The sequence below is a fragment of the Petromyzon marinus genome, chromosome 54 (genome assembly GCF_048934315.1).
Source record: "Petromyzon marinus isolate PM22_M1 ecotype Great Lakes invasive population chromosome 54, UKy_Petmar_22M1.pri1.0, whole genome shotgun sequence".
Lineage (NCBI taxonomy): Eukaryota > Metazoa > Chordata > Hyperoartia > Petromyzontiformes > Petromyzontidae > Petromyzon > Petromyzon marinus.
In genome coordinates, this window is record NC_133720.1 from 4567166 (window position 1) to 4584690 (window position 17525).

At 50.0% G+C, this 17525-nt stretch overlaps 1 protein-coding gene across 6 annotated transcripts in view; it reads left to right on the forward strand.

Annotated features, from left to right (window-relative positions):
* LOC116954145 (protein MTSS 2-like) overlaps nt 1-17525 on the forward strand; it is a 91759-nt gene that overhangs the window by 50599 nt on the left and 23635 nt on the right. For 5 of the 6 annotated variants that reach the window (XM_032974608.2, XM_032974611.2, XM_032974612.2 and 2 more), the window contains exons 4-6: nt 6221-6305; nt 9815-9906; nt 10246-10320. In XM_032974608.2, coding sequence (XP_032830499.2) covers nt 6221-6305; nt 9815-9906; nt 10246-10320 — 252 coding nt within the window. Of the gene's footprint in view, nt 1-6220; nt 6306-7597; nt 7680-8772; nt 8943-9814; nt 9907-10245; nt 10321-17525 lie in introns of those variants that run through there. The other variant, XM_032974614.2, reaches the window with a different exon arrangement.

Consider the following 17525-nt stretch of genomic DNA (forward strand, 5'->3'; position numbering starts at 1 on the left):
GGAGGAGGTGCAAACCCCGGAGGGTTTTCAGCGCAACCTTCATAGCGCGGCATTGAGGAGCACTCGCTGTGACTGCAGCTGCTCCCTTGCCTAGTAAGGAGCAACGTGAACGTTTCGAGCGTATCGATCCCTCTGAAGACCGTGGATGCTGGCCACGCGGGAGAGGGCGGGGTCACGTGACTTTTCCCGACATTCAGAACTTTATTTGCGGTCACTGGGAGATGTCGCTGCTTGAGTTGAAGTTTCCACTTTTTTTTTTATTAAACAAGTAAAGAAGCGAAATTCTTTTTGGTTCTCGAGATCAATGTTAGCCAGCAAGAACAATCCGGGCCGGTTTCGATGTGCTGGGCTTTATCATCAGTCGGGCTTGTCAAACAAATGCTGTTGGGTTACCAGATGCCATGTTTTTGGTAAGAGCGCTGCACCTAAAAGTTTGGACCGTTTTGAATGCAAAAAGTAAATATATATTTTGTACAAACTCGTGATGCGTTTTTTTGTGGAGCATTATGAGTGAAAACTAAGAAATTACTTAAACTACTTTTTTTGTCTGGAAAGTTTCGACATCATTTGTTCTTACATGGGCCCATTGGCTTTCCAGACCATTGTATTCACATGCGGAGACGCAGAACAGAGTTCTGTATGTGTAGGGGTGTACCCATAATGCACCACAGCACGTAATGTGTTTGACGTTTACAACGGGCTTATAACTGAGAAAATAAACAGTATGCCTCCTTCGCATAGATCTCTCTATCCACGTAATAAAATTAAAGGTATTCTGGTTCTTTCGGTAAAGTCACGTAGAAGGGAAACAATGAAATAATAAAAATATAAAGCAATAAAAATTCTCACGACGTTTCGACTGCAACACAAGCAATCATCATCAGGTGTGAAAACCACAACAAGATGATGATTGCTTGTGTTTCAGTCGAAACGTCGTGAGAATTTTTATTGTTTTATATTTTTATTATTTTATTGTTTCCCTTCTACGTGTACTTTTCCGAAACAACCGAGAATATGAATCAATGCAGTAACAAAAGCTTTAAATCAAAATTAAAGGTGTTTCTAACACAACCCATCAGCCGCACAGCCTTCCCGGAGTGATTCGTTTCAGCGGCTTTGATATCAATACAAGCAAACCTCTGGACCAGTTTTGACATTCCGTGTCTCATCGGCCCTGATGTTCAGTCAGGCTTCCTTGAATCAATGCTGGTGATCTGCCAGTCTTACTGGCAGGGATCCTCTCTTTACTAAAACTTTTTATTTTTATTTTACCAGGTAAGGCCCACCGAGCTATGTAGCTCTTTTTCAGAAGTGACCTGGCCACAAATAATAGCCCAATAAAGTTGCCCATCATGTGAAAATGTATTGCAGCCAAATGCTCTTAAACACATGATTCTTAATGTGGAGGGAGAAACCGGAGGACCCGGAGAAAAATCCACACGACCACAAGGAGAGAGACACGCAAACTCCAAATATACAGCAGGCGTCAGGGTCGGGATCGTTTCCACGACCTCCTGCATAGCAGGCGAGGTAGTCAACATCTCGCCACCACGAGATGTTACGCTACGGGGGGGGGGGGGGGGGGTCCTTATTTCTACGCAAAATTCTAATAATGCATAACTCGCAGTCATCGCTAGCTTCTTTCTGGCGAATATATATGCACAGGTTCATAACTGAGATTTGTACTTTTTTTTCGTTCGTATCCCTTGCAAAGGAGAAGTCATCTCTCAAATGCTCTCCGCCCTGGCTGTTTAAAAGGAAGCTCGTGCCAACAGCCTGGGCGATATTTCCAAAAACGACGATGGCGGCGAGCAGTTTCCCGGAACGCTCGCGGCGAAAGCCCTCGTTTTGGACAAACGGCAGTCGAATCGCGTGGCGGGGGGGGGGGGCCTCCCGACTCCCCCCCACCCCCCCCCCCCCCGCATTTTATTGAGCGTTTTGATCTTTCACGGGGTTTTACATAGTTAACCCTGAGCCCGGCACAGGCGCAATGACGAGGCGGTTGATCCCCTTAATGTTTAAGGGCTTTGGCCGGGGGTCCCTTCCCCGCTGATGGTGCGGCCCTCGGTTAACGAGGAGGCCTCAAGGAAGCGAAACAATTGGGTTTTCGGGAATAATTTTTGTCAAAATATTATTTTTAAAATATTTCTATCGAGGCAGTGCGGCGGGCCCGCTACACCGCATTGTGACGTGCGTGTACTGTACACGCGCCGTCAACGTAAGCCAAACCAGTTATGAAACGCATGGGACGGGGGGATATATAGAAAGATGGGGGACGGGCTCACTGCCCCAAACCATACAGGGGAGGTCCCACCGAAAGGATGATTTGTCGGGAAGATTATTTGAAAAAATAGTTTTATACTCGGGCTATGGCAGAGTGGTAAGAATGCAGCGCTGTGAACCCAGCGATCTGAATCAAATTCCCAAAACATGGCTCGCATCGTATTAGACAGCCGCTGGAGCTTTGCACTTTAAAAATCTCGATTGGAAACTCATCTCTTTACAACTCCTTTTTTTGTTTATTGTCCCCCCCCCCCTTCCCGCACCTCCGATTAGCACGGTTGGCTACGTACGGTGCGATAGAAGTTCAGCGTGCATACGTGCATGCACGGATTTGTGAATCGAGCTGTAACCCTGGTCTCTATCTTGCTCGGAGGACAGAGCAGTTGTCGCTCATGTCCGCGTGCAAACCATTCGAGGATGTAGTGAAGTCTTGAACACTCAGCAAGCTTCGGCACGATCTCCCCCCCCACCACCACCCACCCAACGTGGCAAGCTTCTGCCGCATGGGAGAACGCGATGCTGCCGTTGGACGTACACAGCAGTCGTCTGTACGGTGACGGATCCGTGCCAAAGAGGCTCCGTTCGAAGTGAGAAGCTCCCGGCCCGACCGACGGTTAACGCCGCGGCTGAGTGGTTGACCTGTGTGTGGGTGTCGATCGATGGTGTCTCAACGGGTAACGCCGCATTAAGCGGACGTCTGAGTAATCTGGCTTTTAATTACTGGTAACAGATCTTGGGCGTCGCGGTGGAGAGATGTTGACTACTTCGCCTGCTATGCAGGAGGTCGTGGAAACGATCCCGGCCCTGACGCCTGCTGTATATTTGTAGTTTGCGTGTCTCTCTCGCTCTGGCCGCGTGGATTTTTCTCCGGGTCCTCCGGTTTTTCCCTCCACATTTAGAATCAACATCACGCGTTTAGAGTATTTGGCTGCGATACATTTCCACTTGATGTGCTACTTTGTTGAGCTATCATTTGTGGCCAGGTTGCTTCTAAAAAAATAAGTTAATACCTCAGTGGGCTTTGCCTGGTAGGATGGGGATGGTTTATTTTTATTTGTATGTTTTTGGGTGATTTGTTTACTTTTCTTGCACTACTCTCGTGTTTTTGTACTGTTTGTCGTTGTGACGTTCTTACCCGCCTTTACTGGACATCTGTGGAAAAGAGCTTTATAGCTCATCGGATTCCTCCAGCATGCATAAATATTTTTTTCATTTGGCTTGGGTGCCTTGGGTGACTTGCAAAGCCTACAAGTCATTGTGCCGAGGCCCACGTCAATATTGCCTCAAGGCAATATTTGGTGAGGAGATGGCGCTTCCCAGTGGGTCACACCACTCCGCAATGTGTGCACAGGGCACTGTGAGAACGACGCTCGCAGTGGGAACTGGAAAGGCAGCGGCACGGCGGTTACGGTGAGCGTTGGATATCCGCTCTACTGATGCGTCCCAACAATGGAGCGAAAACCGGTCCACAGTTTGTCTCCGTTTCACTGCTGCTGCTGCCCTGTCAGTCCAGGTCACGTTTGCTCAAATTTATTTTGACGGTGACCTTACGGGCAAGGGGACCACAATGCAGTTCTTCAGGAACCGCTGATGTTTTGGTATTTTATTGTTCGTTGTTTGAAACTCGCAGCAATTTCTGCCTATTCCCTTTTAACTTCTTGCTGGGGGGTTGGGTGGGGGGGTCGTCACTTCACGAGCGTTCGATATTCAGCTCTCCGCACGGAAATCTCTTCATGGGCGAAGCACTCGTGGGTCACCTCACATCACAGTGCGTCCTTGACGTGGCATGCAGAGTCACGTGGAGACACTGAGACAACAGAGTGACGTGGGGACACTGAGACAACAGAGTGACGTGGGGACACTGAAACAGTGGAGTGACGTGGGGACACTGAGACAGCGGAGTGACGTGGGGACACTGAGACAGCGGAGTGACGTGGGGACACCGAGACAGCGGAGTGACGTGGGGACACTGAAACAGTGGAGTGACATGGGGACACCGTGACAGCGGAGTGACGTGGGGACACTGAGACAGCGGAGTGACGTGGGGACACTGAGACAGTGGAGTGACGTGGGGACACTGAGACAGCGGAGTGACGTGGAGACACTGAGACAACAGAGTGACGTGGGGACACTGAAACAGTGGAGTGACGTGGGGACACTGAGACAGCGGAGTGACGTGGGGACACTGAGACAACAGAGTGACGTGGGGACACTGAAACAGTGGAGTGACGTGGGGACACTGAGACAGCGGAGTGACGTGGGGACACTGAGACAGCGGAGTGATGTGGAGACACTGAGACAGCGGAGTGATATGGGGACACCGTGACAGCGGAGTGACATGGGGACACCGTGACAGCGGAGTGACGTGGGGACACCGTGACAGCGGAGTGACGTGGGGACACTGAGACAGCGGAGTGACGTGGGGACACCGAGACAGCGGAGTGACGTGGGGACACTGAGACAGCGGAGTGACGTGGGGACACTGAGACAGCGGAGACACGTGGGGACACTGAGACAGTGGAGTCACGTGGGGACACCGAGACAGCGGAGTGACGTGGGGACACTGAGACAGCGGAGTGACGTGGGGACACCGTGACAGCGGAGTGACATGGGGACACCGTGACAGCGGAGTGACGTGGGGACACTGAGACAGCGGAGTGACGTGGGGACACTGAAACAGTGGAGTGACGTGGGGACACTGAGACAGCGGAGTGACGTGGGGACACTGAAACAGTGGAGTGACGTGGGGACACTGAGACAGCGGAGTGACGTGGAGACACTGAAACAGTGGAGTGACGTGGGGACACCGAGACAGCGGAGTGACGTGGAGACACTGAAACAGTGGAGTGACGTGGGGACACTGAGACAGCGGAGTGACGTGGGGACACTGAGACAGTGGAGTCACGTGGGGACACCGTGACAGCGGAGTGACGTGGGGACACTGAGACAGCGGAGTGACGTGGGGACACTGAGACAGCAGAGTGACGTGGGGACACTGAGACAACAGAGTGACGTGGGGACATTGAGACAGCGGAGTCACGTGGGGACACTGAGACAGTGGAGTGACGTGGGGACACCGTGACAGCGGAGTGACGTGGGGACACTGAGACAGCGGAGTGACGTGGGGACACTGAGACAGTGGAGTGACGTGGGGACACTGAGACAGCGGAGTGACGTGGGGACACCGAGACAGCGGAGTGACGTGGGGACACTGAGACAGTGGAGTCACGTGGGGACACCGAGACAGCGGAGTGACGTGGGGACACTGAAACAGTGGAGTGACGTGGGGACACTGAGACAGCGGAGTGACGTGGGGACACTGAGACAACAGAGTGACGTGGGGACACTGAGACAGTGGAGTCACGTGGGGACACTGAGACAGTGGAGTCACGTGGGGACACCGTGACAGCGGAGTGTTCGTTGCAACCACTCTCGCACAGCAGCGCATACACCTTGTGTGTCAGAAAATGCGTCTCAAGTGGGAGATAGTTTGTACGAGACACTTTAACAGTAGTTGGGCACAGCGGGCATGACATTTAAAAAGGCTGCAAGTTTGACACTTCCTTAACGGCTGATAATTGGATCTACTGGCGGTGTGCGTGCGCGCGCGTGTGTGTACTATTGCACGCGCCCCCTGTTGGGTTTCACATTATGCGGTAAAGCTTCAACATTATTAACCTTGGCATGCTTCCATACGAGAGGGGTATTCTTGTACGCTTCAGATTACGTTAACCTTCTGTTGACTAGATGGGCCAAGGATCTACACCGGCACCGTTTCTGGATTTCGACACGCAGCTTTGGTCGAAGTAATGGATTCAGTGAGCCCTCGCTTACGCGTTCGTGTTTGCGTTCGAACTTGACCCGTGGTCTCTAAGAATCGCGGTGTTCGGGTGACACAATGCCTCCAACTGTTCGTGCGGGCTCTTCTCTGTTTCAGGGGCAACGCGGGAGATCGGCTCGGCGTTCACCCGGATGTGCATGAGGCACAAAAGCATCGAATTCAAGCTTCGCCAGTTCTCCGTGTAAGTTTACATTTTTATTTTATTTTTTAGAGAGCTCCGTTGTCGCCACATATTTAATGGCAGCTTCTGTTTGGTTTTATTTTGGCAGTATCAGAGTATTAAACATAAGAATAGGTTTTAGCCTTTTTGGTAATGAAAACAGGAGGTGTTAAGATGTTCAAACACAAATAGATACCTTTTGCAAGGAATCAAGTAACTGCATTACGTACTTGTGGTGAACATGCAAACAAACACGCTCTGACAATATATGGCATTGTCTTTGAAACTGATTGGCCTACTCCAGAGACAGCTGTTAGGGCCTAGTCTCACCAGTGTCAGACCAGAGAACGCCAAAAGGTGAACAGCACAAAGACGATGCCACTATCAGAGCACTTATTGCTCGGAGTGAGCAGCTACAAAATCATGGGATACCTTTTTTTTGCCAGTATCAATGTATGAAAAATAAGAATATGTTTTACCCTTTCTGCAAAAGGTATCTGTTTGGGTGTTTGAACATCTTAAGACCTGTTTTATACGCCAGAAAGGGTAAAACCCTATTATTTTTCATATCGGAACATAATGATCACATGCATACCTGATTATGAAAGCCTTTGTGTAAATGTCCATTTAAAGCGATATTATCAGAGCATGTCTGTTTGCATGTTTTGCCACAAGCATGTGTGGTTAATGCAGACTCGATGCCTTGCTATAGGTATATCTATTTCGGTGTTTGAACATCTTAACACCCCCTGTTATATTTTCAGAGAGGGTACAGCCTTTTCCCAAAAAAAATGCATCATTTTGATGCTGGCAAAAAAAGGTCCCATAGATATGAATTGATGTTTTGTTAATACAGCGCCATTGATGCAAAAAAAAAGAATCACAAAGCACTTATACACGTGAGCATTTCCGCATGCCAAAAATAATCACCGCCGTTCAAGACAAAATAGAATGAGGGTGAAGAGATGGCACCCTCAGCTGATGGGGAGGGAGGGCACCTCCTTTCTACACAGCGGCATTTACGTTTGAATGTAAGTGCAGTCGGTTATATTGGCCAAGGTATAATTAGATATCATCGGTGTTTAGTAATTATAGGATCCATCTAATGTCAAATTGTTCAATGATCATGATAAAAACCCAAGTTCAAATGTGCATCGAGCACAATGCCAAACGAACGACTCCACTCCGCCAAGGGACATCAGCTGACCTCAGGCCCGTGTTTTGGTGCTGTGAAGCAATCGTCGGAATCAGAATGTGTTTTTTTTTGTACTGGAGGAGGAATGCAATGAGCTATGAAGCTCTTTTTGTCACAGATGTCCATTAGGGGCACGGAGTTCAGAACTTTACAACGACAAACGATACGAAAACACGACGGGATTGCAAAGTATAGGAGAGGTAAGCAAATCACGCAAAAAAAATACAAGCCGAAATTTTTTAAAATGATATCGGAAGGTGCGCTCAGATGGTTATCTCCATATATATAAAAGGTACTTTCCAGACTGTACACCATGCAAACATTCTTAAAATCCACTTTTGTTTTTTTTTGGGTGGGGGGGGGGGGAGCTCAATAATGCATATCTTTTTTGCACGGCAAGTGAACTGTGACGTCAATCTGTCACGTGACCCTCGCACGTGGAAGCGTAACGCATTGTAGTGTAGCGGTCAGCCCTACGCTGCGCTACGAACCCCGGCGACCCGAGTTCGATTCCCGCTCACGGCCACCACCGGTGACGATTATTTTAACCGGTCCTGGGCCTCCCCTAGGTCGACTCAGCCACCAAACGAGTAATTGCTCTGCTGTGTGAACATCGCCACTGGGGAGACAAAGGCGGCTGGGCGTGGTGGATCCAAGTCCCGGGCGAAGCCGGGTAGTACAGTTAGTAGACTACAAACTATTTAAAATTCACCAGGTGAAGCCCACTGAGCTTTTATTAGCTTCTTAGAAGCGACCTGGCTATCACAATAGATAGCGCGATGAAATTGGCTTAACATGCCCTCGGCAGCACACACTCAGCTGCTACCGAAACAATCAGCTCGATTTCTCACGGTCATTATATTTTTAGCTCTTTCCTTCATTTAACAAGATTTTTTTGTTTTTAAACACCACCCCCTTCTTTTTAAAAAAAAATCTCGACTCGGAGCACGACACACAAAAAAAAAACAACGAGTCATTCGTCACCTGGGAGACATGCCTCGTGCATACGCTGAGAATTTTTGCCGGAGCGCTCACGGCTCTTAGGGCAGTGGAGCGGCGACGCGGTGGGTCATGTGCCACGGTCCGAGACACACGGCTCGCAGATTTCCATTCGCGGCCGCAGCTAACATCATCAACCGCTCCTCTGGGCCCTCGCCCATTCACCAATCCGCACTGAACCAGCGTGGTGAAGTATGGTCAAGCAGACTTCGACGATCCGGCGACGGTGTGAGGGGCGACTTTCATCCCAGCTAGTGGATCGACACAAAGGACTGTACTTTTTTTTTCTTGCAGCTTTTGGCAAGCTTCAGGCATTGAGGCTGAACACAGAGAGGCCTTAGTGTGAGGCTTTCACATGAAGCTGAGTTAATGGTGGTGATGGAAGATTGGGGCTCCTCCTGCATCTTTCCAGTGGTGTTATTAGGAAGAGAGACAGAGAATGCAGGGAGAGTAGACGGATGCTGGTAAGTGCACCATTGTGCACTACAAAAACACATAAATGTACAGCAATAAGCGTGCCGGTTTTTTTTTACCTTTTTAACCAACCGAGAAACGAAGGGAGCTGCCACACGAACCACTGGACTTTGCGATCCAGAGGGTCTCTGGTTCGGTTCCATCTCCTTGCGAGGAAATTGGGACATTTTTTTTTAACCCCTCCCCCCCTCCCTGCCTCTGTACTGCTCGCAGTATATTATAATGCTCTACCACAGTTCGTTTAGGTAGATCAATCAGCAGTGACTGACGCAATCGTAGTTTTTTTTTCTTTATTGGAGTGGAAGGCAAAGCATTTGTAACGAACCGCGTGCGCAGCCTGTCCATCCGGACTGCTCGACGCAGACGTGTTTGAGTTAAATTTCAAATCGTGATGCGTCGCCACCGCCGCACGGTGCTCGCTCGCTCTCGGAGAGAGGGACGACTCAGAGGCGCGAGGAGGAACCGCGGACGGATGGGAAAGGCAGACGGTCAGGCCAAGCTCTGCAGTACCCCTTCGTATGAAGATGACTTCAGCCAATGAATGAGTGCTTAATGTGGGAGGAAACCGGAGCAACAGAAGAAGAGCGATACGTGCGAGGGGCAACGCTCTATCCCGTAGAGACGGAGCAGGTGGGAGTCCACGTTTGCCGTACCGCCCTTTCCTGGCGAGCTGAGGGTTGTGGCACCTCGACGTCCACGGGAAGGGAGTTTTGCAACATGTGTGTGCGGTGATCCACCAACCCTTGGTGCAGGATCAAAGGCCACGTGCGTAGCCACCCCCACCGCCCGGTTCACAATTGCCAGTCAACGCTAAAAGCTGCACCTCTCAATTAACCCAGCCGTGTGCACCTTCTCTCTTCAGGGCATTGCTCGACAGTCTGATCAACCCCTTGCAAGAACGACTTGAGGACTGGAAAAAATCCACCAATCAGCTGGACAAAGATCATGCGAAAGGTGCCAAAGAGAGATATTATCGGCGGCTCATATTGGTCAGAGTTTGATCACCGGCGTGGTGTGTGAGCCGAATTTAACGAACGTGAATGCTTTTGAAAAAAAAAAAACGCGTCGACTGAGCGAGATTTAAATGTAAACATTTTGCACGTATATATTTGAAACAACTGTGTACAGTGTGTCTTGAACTCTACTTGGACGTTTGAATATTTGGCCACTCCGTGGGCCTAGCTGTGGCTTGGCCCTCGCTCGCTCAGAATCAACGGCAGCGTTGTGCGTCGCGTGGCGAGGCGAACGGGCCGATTGAACGTTCTCACTAATGTCGCATCTCCCCCGCGGTAGATTTCAAGAGGGTGAGACAAGAAATTAAAAAGAAGTCCCTCGACACCATGAAGTTACAAAAGAAAGTGAAGAAAGGTAAGCGGTTGTCAACGGCTGGCGACGCGCGCTCACTAGTGCTCCCGTAGTTATTCCTAAACGTCCTTGGCAGGCAGACGGGCTCGTGGTTTGTGTTCTAGGCCTTACACATTTCAGATCAAAGAAATGCAAGAAGCGGTGTACGTACGTGCCCACGGTGAACTTCTTTCGCGCCGTACGTAGCCGGCCGTGCGAGTCTGAAACCGATCGAGAATGTTGACGGTCAACACATTCGCCAGAAACACACTGCCCTTAACGTAGCACGACATGAATCGGGACCATTGCCAGAAACGTCAACCTTATATATATTTTTTTTAGTTTGTTAATTGTGCACCACTGCCTCCGCAGCAGTATCGGGAAAAAAAATGTGTGTGTGTGTTTGTGTGTATATATACATATATATAAAAAATAATGTTGAATAAAGATGCCGTTATTTTTTTTATTGGGGCCACCACAACGACTTCCGCTTCGTCCCCCGGGCAGAACCACAGCCGCTTCACTCGGCTTTTGCCTTGAGCAGCTGGAGACGAAGTCGCCTGCAGCTGCCGCGGCCCTGCAGCCGCACACCTCGGCCGCGTTTCCCCCGGACTCTCCTACCGTGGGTTTGGTGGCTTTGATAATGAGAGAGAGCGAGAGAGAGAGAGGGAGAGAGAGAAAACAAAAGGGGGGAGGGGGACTGGGGGTTGGGGGGGGGGGGTGCTTTAAAGTGACTGTTGCTTTCTAGGAGCGACTTGAAAGCAGAAAGGGGAAACGCTCCGGGTGGGGGTTGTCTTGGGGGGGGCGGGTGGGGGGAGGGAGTTCCAGAGGGTGTGGGGGACGTAGGGGCTCAAAAGAGTGGGCACCAACCCATAGCATCACACGGGCTCGCGTAGACACCCATAGGCTCACGTAGACACCCATAGGCTCACGTAGACACCCATAGACACCCATAGACTTGCATAGACACCCATAGGCTCGCGTAGACACCCATAGGCTCACATAGACACCCATAGGCTCGCATAGACACCCATAGATTTGCATAGACACCCATAGGCTCGCATAGACACCCATAGAATTGCATAGACACCCATAGGCTTGCATGGAGCCCCATAGGCTCGCATAAACAACCATAGACTTGCATAGACACCCATAGACTTGCATAGACACCCATAGACTCGCATAGACACCCATAGGCTCGCATAGACACCCATAGGCTCGCATAGACACCCATAGGCTCGCATAGACACCCATAGACTCGCATAGACACCCATAGGCTCGCATAGACACCCATAGACTTGCATAGACACCCATAGACTCGCATAGACTCGCATAGACACACACAGACTCGCATAGACACCCATAGGCTCGCGTAGAGACCCATAGGCTCGCACCATTTTAGAGAGCGGCCACCGATGTTGGGCCAGCGGATTTGGGGAGCAAAGGGGAGAGAGACCTCTTGCGGGGTGTTTTTACGGAGCGTTAAAACACGGCGTGCCGAGCGTCGTCCGTCGCTGAACACATCCATCCCCGGGGTTAAACCAAGCCATTTTACGTTGAGCCACGAGAGATCGCGTCGTGCATTGTCATTTCAAAGAGCCTCGTAACGGCATAGAAAGTAAAATAATCCGGCTGAAAAAAGGTCCCCGCGCGTCACACGAGTGTCGGGCGGGGACTTGTGTCCATCGGTGATCAAGCCAGCAGTGGACATTCCGTGTGATTTTTATATTCTTGGTTCTTTCGGTAAAGTCACCACGTAGAAGGGAAACAATAAAATAATAAAAATATAAAACAATAAAATTATCACGACGTTTCGACTGCAACGCAAGCAATCATGATCAGGTGTGAAAACCATCATGATTGCTTGTGTTGCAGTCGAAACGTCGTGAGAATTTTATTGTTTTATATTTTTATTAATTTATTGTTTCCCTTCTACGTTGCTTTACCGAAAGAACCAAGAATATGAATCCCTGCAGTCACGAAAGCTTTAAATCAAAATTACGTGTGATTTTAAAGCGAGGACCGAGATGCCAATTAGGGAACCACTCCCACTTTGGTTTGCCTCAATGGTGCAAAAGTTATCCATCCCCCAAAGGGACGAGCGAATTATAACTCATGGTATTGCGATGGTTAGTTGACCTCCCCCCCCCCCCGCCGTATGATTGGATATATTTTGTTTTATGTAATTTTATTGACCCAGGAAAGTCCTAACCGTGGTTACTTTGGGATGCCTCAAGTTTGGCTTCTTTTGCTGGTTATTTCTAAATGTGCGATTTAGATTTTATAAACATAGCCAACACGATGGCCCATTCTTGGTTAAACGATGACACGGGCTGGTTCAAAATCTTCATCATCATTGTACACGAAGGATTTTTTCTGAATTTTTTTTTTATCCAGCCAATCTGGCCTCACATTCGTCCCAACTGTCCGTGTGAAATTAACGCATACAATACAGCTCGTGTTATCCCATGCTGAAAATTGGGTTTCTGGATAATGTCAGTGCCACCTGCCGACCATGCACCAATGCTGCCTCTACCACGCAGGTGAAATTCCGTGGAGTTTAACCCTCTCCCATACTGGTTCCGTTCCCACGACATGACGTACACGCGTGTGTGTGCACACGCGTGTACGTCATCGGAATGGATTCGGAATGGAATCGTCAGAATAAAATTAAATGAACTTATCGGAGACGAGGCTCCCAAACAAGGCCGCGCGGGGAGGGCGCGTGGCACGGTTTGGCGCCGGCTGACGTAGAGTTGCGGCGGTCATTACGCTACGGTTCTCTGCGGTGAGTAGTTGCGCCTTTAAAAAACAACAGCGCTACCACGCCTCTCTAAATTGAAATGAACGCTGAACCGCTTGCCCTTTCCGACGTTCAGCGGTGAACGGGAAACCCACCCTGCGTCATCTGGTCCAACATCATGCGAAACTGGGCTCTAAGGAAAGCTGTCTCGGGTGTGGACCAATCAATTTCAAGGACAGTGCCAATACATTATCAGAGTTATGTTTTTTGTTTGCATTCCGACCGCAGGTATTGTGGTCAATGCAAACATGACTCCTCGTAAAAAAAGGTGTCAGTTTTGTTGCCAGACTAAAGGGTAAAAGAACAATTATCATATTTGAAAAGGTTGGGGTTTTTTTGGCCTTAAATTCCGGGTTTTTTTTCTATAAACCTCGCGCCAACCGGCTACGCATTTCTCGAATTCGGTAGTCCCTCGGGCTTCCTTGCTGGTGCGCTGACAGTGAATGGACACCGGCTCTTTATCACTGCCACTGCTGCTGCTGCTTCTGCCGGCTGACTTGGGGATGTTGGCGAGCATCTGTAGGGATTATTATTAACACCTGCTGGTTATGGAGAGGCAAAGCCGTAGTGGCCAGCTGCGAGGAAAAACACGAGATCCCACTGGGCCAGAAACGTTCACGGAACTTTGCCAGCTGCCTGCATGTTGATAACCTGCAATATTCGTGGGATTAAAGTTGCTACCTTCTTAACAAACAAAAAAAATTGAGCTGCCAAATGCATGTTTGATGTTTGTGCTCGCAAACTGCTGAAGTGGGAGCCGGAGTAAGCCTCTTAACGCGGTTGCTCAAATTCTTACCTCAGGTCACCTGAATCGTGTGGAGCGGCAGCGTGCGCCGATTTGCACAACTTGCCGCAAAAGCCCGACGGGACCTGAGTTTCATTCCCTAGCCACAGCTGACATCAGTGGCGAGTTGCTATTTGAAACCGGTCCTGGCCCTAACCACCCTCACTGCCCACCGCCCCCACCCCCTCCTTAACCAATCGCGCTGACCAGCGTGGTGAAGTATGGTTAAACGACACCCATGACCGACATAGCATGGGGGGGGGGGGAGCCCTTCCATCCAACAGTGGGTTTACAAATGACTCTACATTATTACTTTCAAATTACTTTATTCAATCATATATATTTAAGGCAAATAAAGTAGCATTTTGTGCTACTATAATACCCACAGGATGCTGATTGTTTGTGACTGGTCACTGTGCAATTGAATTTATGGACTACTGTACGTTGTTGTCTTGGTGTGGTCTGGGACTGTTGTTGTTGTTGTTTTGCTGCCTTGCCCCAAGCTTGCCATTTGGTGTTGGAAAATCGGCAGCAACCGATGGACAATTTGTCCTCGTATACGCTTCGTATTTGTGTTTACATTTTTAGTGACTCCGTTCACTTTTTCTCTATTTTTGCACTCCTATCAGTTGTTGTTGTTGTATTGTTTTGTTGTTGTATTGTTTGTTGTTGTATTGTTTGTTGTTGTATTGTTTGTTGTTGTATTGTTTTGTTGTTGTATTGTTTTGTTGTTGTATTGCTTTGTTGTTGTATTGTTTTGTTGTTGTATTGTTTTGTTGTTGTATTGTTTGTTGTTGTCTCTCACTGACCCCCCACCCCGCCCCCCGTGCCCCCTACTGGACAGCGTCTGTTCTCACAGGAGACGGCGGGGAGAGGGAACAGATGCAGTGTTGGGAATGCTAAACCTAAAGTAAAATGACCTGTTTAAAAAAAAAATTAACAGGGCATTTTACTTTTGTTGTATTAAAAACATTTTTTTTTAAACAGGTAATGCCCACTGAGCTGCGATATGGTTCTTTTTCAGAAGCGACCTGGTCATCTCCAAATGATAGCTCAACGAAGTGGCTTATCGCGTGGGTATTTACAGCAGGCGAATACTCTGAACGCACGCTCATTCTAAACGGGGAGGGCAAAAACCGGAGGACCCGGAGAAAAATCCACATGATCACGGGGAGAGGGAGAGAGAGAGACACGCAAACTCCAACTATACAGCAGGCGTCGTCAGGGTCTGGATCGAACCCACGACCACCTGCATACCAGGCTCGGTAGTTAACATCTCGCCACCACGGTGCCCCTGATTTAGATTTACAGTATAGACGTGGCAATTCAACTCCTCGTCGTCTCTGTGCCCGTCTTGTTCGTAATGTTTACCGTCCGTTAATAGGACGTCTCCTCCGCCGTGGGCAATGAAACGCAACGTCCTCGCCCGCGGTCCGATGTCACAGCCCTGAAAGCCCGTTGCTCCGCGGCTGTTTAACGGCGTCGAGCGGCTTGGCCGTGTATTAGCCGCGCGAAGCGTTCGTCGACCGACGCGTCTGAACGCGTTCGAAAAGAAGCCCCTGTTGTTGCGCACCTCGGATGAGCAAAGCCCGTCTGCGGCCATGGAAGGCGGCGGGGGGGGGGGGGGGTGAGCGGGGCTCTTTAATTGAATTGAAAATGTTTTTAAATTGACTTTTACAGTCACCGCATCGGCGTGCATAACAGTAAACCACACTGACAGCGTTTGGGCATTGCGATGCGAGTGGCAGCGCGCGCAGTTCACAGTTCAGCGGCGCACCGGTGACCCGTGTCAGCCCAGAGTTAATGTATGTCTACCCCGGGAGAGCTGTGGACAAGCCTCTACGAACACATTCTGTTCTTCTCAGCCAGGGCACGGTGGTTGTTGTGGTGGTGGCGGCCACGGTGGCTCGGAGATGTTAACCGACTCGCCTGGTATGCAGGAGGTCGTGGGTTGGATCCCGACCCTGACGCCTGCTGCTGCTGTATATTTGGAGATTGCGTGTCTCTCTCTCTCTCCCCGTGGTCGTGTGGATTTTTTTTTTCTCCGGATCCTCCGGTTTTCCCCTCCGCATTTAGGAACATGCGTCAAGATTATTTTTGCTGCGATAAATGTACATTTGATGAGCATTAATTGCAATTCGATTGAAGAGTAGCTTTCGTGTGTGTATGCATGTGTTTCCTTAATCGGCTCATTCGTGTTATTTCTCATTTGTGTTTTATGCAGTCTTGTCGACGTCATTTCCCAAAACTGTACGATGAGAAATATAACCTGTGTAGGGTCGGCATTACTCGTGCGCGATTGATTTTCGCACACAAGAGTTTATTTGAAACGATAACTGCTTCGCGATGCGCTTAAGTGATAATCCGTCTTTCAGTTATTGGTTTATTTTGAGGTACCCTGTGAGCTAAGAAGCTCTTGAATCGGGCTTCATCAACAAAAACACCGGTTCCCTGGCGAACATAGCATGAACAACATGTCGCAGGAAAAATAGACGTCATCATAATGCCAATGAAAGCAACATTTATTTTCTTAACTTGCGAGGACAAATCCTTTTTTGGCAGATGGCTCGGCCCCATCATCCCTCCTGAGGTCGTTGAGCGAGTGACAATCCGCTCGAAGCCACCGGTAGTTGTCCTCGGCAAGCACTTGTTCATCACAGTCGTGTTACCCAGGAAAGCCGAGGACAATTTTCTTCTCAGGAGGATCCTGCCAGGCGTCTGCAGTGATGTCGATATTAGGAAGCCACTGGAAGCCACGCACGTTTCCGTGTAGATTGCGAAACTCACTTCTTCAAACGCTGCTTTTTGTGCGTGTTTAGTTTGTTGTCCGTCCCCCTGCACCGCCGATGAGCACGGTTGGCTACGTACGGCGCGAAAGAAGTCCAACATAAACACGCACACACAAGTTGCCGCCGCCGCCGCCGCTGCTGCTGTTGTCGCCGCGGTGTGAATCTTCAGCACTGGAAGGCTAGGCCCAAGACCAGTTTGAGAATGCACGTTGGTGGTTTTTTTTTTGTAGCTATGCCAGGAAACTGGAGAACCCCGAAAAAAAGCCACCCAGAACAGTGGGAGAGCATACAAAGTCACACGCTGAGCGGCAGCAAAGCGTGCGATCGAATCCAGAACACTCCCATTAAACGTTGCGACGTTGCTCCGTCGGCACGAGGTTCGAACAGTTCGGCCCGACGTTCCGCGTCTACTGGAGTCGCGCTGCGGGGCACGAGTGTTGCCACTGCGCACCGCCAACCCCTTGCCGCCAACTGACGCCAATTAGTCCGCCGGCCTCGTGCCGCCGCCGCCGCTGCAATTGGTGACTCTGCACGGCGACGAAGAAAACGCGCCGAGGTTCGGCGCCGCCGGACGGAGCGGCGGTGCGAGTGCCGTTACCCCCCCCCCCCCCCGATTCATCGGTGTCGTCGCCGCTGTGGAGGAGCCTCTTCAGAGCGGCAGCCCCCCCACCTCCTCCCTCCCCATCTCCTCCACCCTCCACACAAGACCCCCCCCCCCCCATGGCTACGCCACCGCCGAGCTGTTTCCTCAGATCAAGTTTGCTCCCAGTGGGAAGCTGTACCAACAGTGCCGACCGGGAAGCGATGGGAGGCGATGGGAGGGGGGGGAGAGAGGGAGGTGGGGGGGGGGAAG